Raw genomic sequence first — 4,472 nt, forward strand, 5'->3', positions numbered from 1 at the left:
ACATAAAAGATCAGGAAATGAAAGTAAACAACAAATCCGCAAACCAATCAGCGTTGCCGTGAACAATTAAGATTTCTCATGCACGCCTGACTGGTTTATTATCCTCAACCGGTCTAATCACATTCCAGAAATATTTCCGATGTTCAGGTTAATCTGAGTTTACTAGCAATTTTATTTAGTGCGGCATTACATATATGATGAGAGATGTAACTCGAGTACGAGTTCGAGGAGAATATTTACTTGACAACTTTTTCTACAGGCTGAAGTACGGGCACAAACTGAACCCTACAAACGGAAACGACGACGACGAAGGAGGAACTAAGAGTAGAAGAACATGGGCCGCATACTCCACGATTTCATTTTCTTTTCAAAAAACTGTTGCAAAATGGAACTAAGAAGTATCACGCCACTTGATGACCGCTTAAAAAAGGAGAAAAGGAAAAAAAATTCTTAAAAAAAAGTTTTCAGAAAATCTACTTTCGTATTTGAAACCTAAGCTGAAATTTTCTTGTCATAGAAACAAGAGCAAAAAAGCAAAAAAAAAAAAGAATCAATGACCGATCCTGACTGAAACAAAAACATCGCAAAGTCTGCTTTCCTAAGTTAGCACTAAACAAATGTTAAAGCCGAAACTTTTTTGTTGATTTTAATGAAAAAAAAGCAATCAACAAGTACTGTCAAGTTTGTTTTTATTCATAAAATAGAAACAAACCTTTTACTCGAACATTACTAAATAGTGAAGTATAAAAGAAATATGTAAAACCCCTCCAAATCATCTGACGTCAAACCACGTTCCAAGTATTTTTCTGTTTCCGTTAGAGGAGTGGAGTCAAAAAAAAAATTTTAAAGTAGAAAACAAGCTCATCCTATTGGAAATAATGATTATTCTGAAACTGATGAACTGTGAATCTGCAAACTTGTTGTTTTGTTTGAAGAATAAAGGTGGAATTTTAAAGAGAAATTTTCGTTGCGCATTCAGAGACGATAGGGAGATATCCTCGCATACTTTTCGCTCCCCTCAGCTGTCAACTTTGAATAATCACACAATCCTCAACATTTTGAGCGAAACTGGGCCCGTGTTGGGGATTATCTTAAGCCATTTTTGTACAAGATACGCTTCTTAGATTCTCAATTCCATCCCAGAGACTAATCTCTGTAAAGAACTAAACACATGTTCATTAGTGTCTTTTGTTTTTGCCCTTCGGGATTTTAAGTTCCTCGTGCGTGCGGAATGTATTTTAGCGTGTTAGTCGAGTAATTTATTGTAATATATTCGTTAGTATTTAAGGGCATGTAGTCCTTTTCGGAGTCGGTTTTCGCTTGCCATTTCCAAGCAATCACTTTTCGCTCTACGGCAGCCAGATTTCACTTTGCAGTTCGTCGCCGCTCAAGTGCAGTTTTTTCCCAGCTCCTAACAAATTTTTAATCGCTTGAACAACCGCAACTACAACATCGTTTCTTAAATAAAGCGCGTTAATACAATGCTGGAGTGTTTGGAGTGTTTAGTCCACTGTTAGAAGTCACAGTCTCTTCACTCTCAACTCTGGACCATTAGCACGAAGGTGTTTCCTCGTTCTAGGCGTCCCTTTAGTAATAGGAGACTTGGAGAAACGCCGTGGAGCTAGGAAAACGGAAGAAGGGTGAAGAGCTCTGGAAAAAAAAAAGATACAGGACATATAAAAACAACGCACAATTCCTCCATTTGCTAGAACGAATAACTATGACTAAAATCGAGAGTGGAGCGCATATCGACAAAATAAGTGGCCTTAGCACTATTGATTATGATTCTCGTAACTTATGGATAAGGCAATAGTAATATTTAGAAGAAACAAAAAGAAAATGGAAAAAATTGTTTGCTTGAAGATGATGTTAGAAAATTTTTTTTGAGGAGACGTACATGTTAAAAAAGATGTTTGGAAAAGAAAGTTTTTCATACCCACCCACCAGAAAAAAAAAAATGGTTCTTCCCTTACATACTTTAAAAAGTACTTTATACCAAATTTAGTGATATTTTTGGGTGGGTATCAGAATCGAATTTTCTATTAAAGGGGGTAAGTTTCTAAAGAAACGGTGGTGCTGCGTCGGTAGGGGTAACAAGGTAATTTGTAAATAGATAAATATTTGTAAATAATTAAATATTTGGTAATTTGGTTATATCATCTAAATTGAAATTGTAAATTGGCCACTGTAAAGAGTTAAAAAGCTGACATTTCGAGCGTTAGCCCTTCGTCAGAGTGAATGGAGGATGGATGTGAAGATGAATACAAGTAACCATGTGAATCTGTAGGTTTGTAATATACACTACTACATAAACCGTTGTCTTCAGTTGAAACTTTGATGTCTAAAAGGATAAAGAATTGTCGTAAATTTCCCAGGTATATTTGAGAGCCGTGTGAAAGGAATTGACTGCGGTTATGAATTGAGTTAGTTCCTCTCTAGTAGAGGAGGTAGCGCTGATACAGTCGTCAATGTAGCGACCGTAGAGTTCAGGTTTGGGGCCATTGTATTGGCTGAAAATTGGTGTTCGACAAAGCCTACAAAAAGATTGGCATAGCTGGGTCCCATTTTGGAACACATGGTTATGCCAATAGTTTGTTTGAAAAAGTTGTCCCCAAATGAAAAACAAGGATTGTGAGCACTAGTTCAGCTAAGCGAAGTAGTATGTCAGATTTAGGTTGATCAAAGAAATGTTTGAGGACCAGAAGACCTTCGCCATCAGGAATGACGGTATAAAGAGATAGTAATAATAATAATTTAATATTCATATTGCACAAATTAATAATCATCATTGTCATCTGGACTGTGAGATTTTCTCGTTATTTGAAAAAAAAAACCACTTTGAGCCAACTTGTGCATTTTAAGTCTTGTAGCCTTTTATATTTTAAAAGTCAGCCACAACTGGTCGAACTATCTTTGCAAACTTTTATGTGAGCCACGTAAATTTCAAACTTGTCGCTCTTTCTTTCTGCTGCACGTTATTTATGTTAGAGCATATGCTATACAGCCTGTACTCATATTTTAGTAGTACCTTCTTAGAATTCACTGTTTGGAGAGACTAAGATGACTTGTTATTTGTGTTTAGTTAGATAATATTATGATTTGGAAGTCTTCTTGATTTTTGGGAGTTCCTACTTCATTTCCGCCTCTCCCCTTGCGAACTGAATTCCCAGTTTTCTTGGAATTCCTAGCAATTCTCAAAAATTCCCAATTACGCAAATAAGCTCTGATATGAAAAGCTTGGAATTACTGGGAAAGGAGGGTTCCAGTTTTGTGAGGACTTGGAATTCCTAGGAATTCTCAAACATTTTCAACTCTTCAAACAAGCTCTGATTTGAAAAGCTTAGAATCACTGGGAATTTCTGGGAAAGGAAGGTTCCAGTTTTGTGAGGACTTGGAATTTTTCAGAATTCCTAGGAATTCTCAGCCATGTAAACTACCTTTGAGTTAAGAAGGGTGGAATCCTTGGGAATTTTTGGGAATTGAATTTCGTTGAGGCAAATTAAAGAACCCTCAGAAATCCAAATAATTCCAAGAAATTCTCAATACCTTGAATGTGAAGGTTTTAAGACAAGGAGTAATATTAGAGGCTTAAAACTGGTTCAATTAAAGATATGTTAAACAAAACAGACCAAGAGATGTATATACCTGTGCATGTTTATCATGAAATTTATTATTCAAAATAAGTTTTAGTAAATCTTAACATTAATATGCATTTTTGCATAAAGTAGCAGTCAGTTACATAAAGTGCAAATTGTCAGTTTAAATCCAATGTACTCATATCACAGATTTGCTTTCTACTAAACCTCAAAGGCCTCGTGGATTCCAGTCACAAAAGTTTTAATTGTGATGCAAAATGTCTCATGTCCGGGGATGTGCCAAAATCATAATACATAAACATAATTATCCTTGGGTTTCACCCACGTGACCAATACCTTAGCAACGGTTACTATCCGCCATCTTGGTGTCCCTCGAGCGTAAACAAACCGTATCTAACGAAGAGTTTATGTGAGAAAGAAGGGATGGTTTTATGCATTATTGTTGGCTGTTCGAGCAAAAGTGGAAAGCATAAAGACTAAGGATTTTTTCGTATAATAATTTGATAATTTTATTATTTCTATAGCGCAAAATTCATTATATATATGATCAAATGCGCTATACTTAAGATCATCACAAATCAAGGGGAAGAACAGGAGGAACTAGAAGTTGTTGTATGGTTCGAGGCTTGCGGCTGTTGTAGATCCTCGATTTTTTGGTCGAGCTTTTCTTTGAGCTTCTTAGCCGATGAGAAATCGATGTCTTTAGCCCTCGCATACGGCACTTCATTGACCTATGTCGGCAAAATCCATGAGCATTTTACCTGAGTGCAAGTAAGCTTGGGGTGTCACGAAAACTCACACCCCGAAAACTCAGACCTCAGACCTCGAACCCCGAAAACTCAGACTCCTCGAAAATTTAAGAGATAAACTCGACTC

The 4,472-nt window shown here is 36.5% G+C and overlaps 1 protein-coding gene across 2 annotated transcripts in view; it reads left to right on the forward strand.

Moving 5' to 3' along the window:
- The window catches only part of LOC111345945 (uncharacterized), a 12,019-nt gene extending 11,058 nt beyond the window's left edge, over nucleotides 1-961 (forward strand). For both annotated transcript variants that reach the window (XM_088751384.1, XM_088751385.1), the window contains one exon: nucleotides 260-961. In XM_088751384.1, the coding sequence (XP_088607510.1) occupies nucleotides 260-322 (63 nt within the window). In that variant the 3' untranslated portion in view covers nucleotides 323-961. The remainder of the gene's footprint in view (nucleotides 1-259) is intronic.
- Nucleotides 962-4,472: the final 3,511 nt, after the last annotated feature.

This window comes from Stylophora pistillata, chromosome 2, assembly GCF_964205215.1.
Source record: "Stylophora pistillata chromosome 2, jaStyPist1.2, whole genome shotgun sequence".
NCBI lineage: Eukaryota > Metazoa > Cnidaria > Anthozoa > Scleractinia > Pocilloporidae > Stylophora > Stylophora pistillata.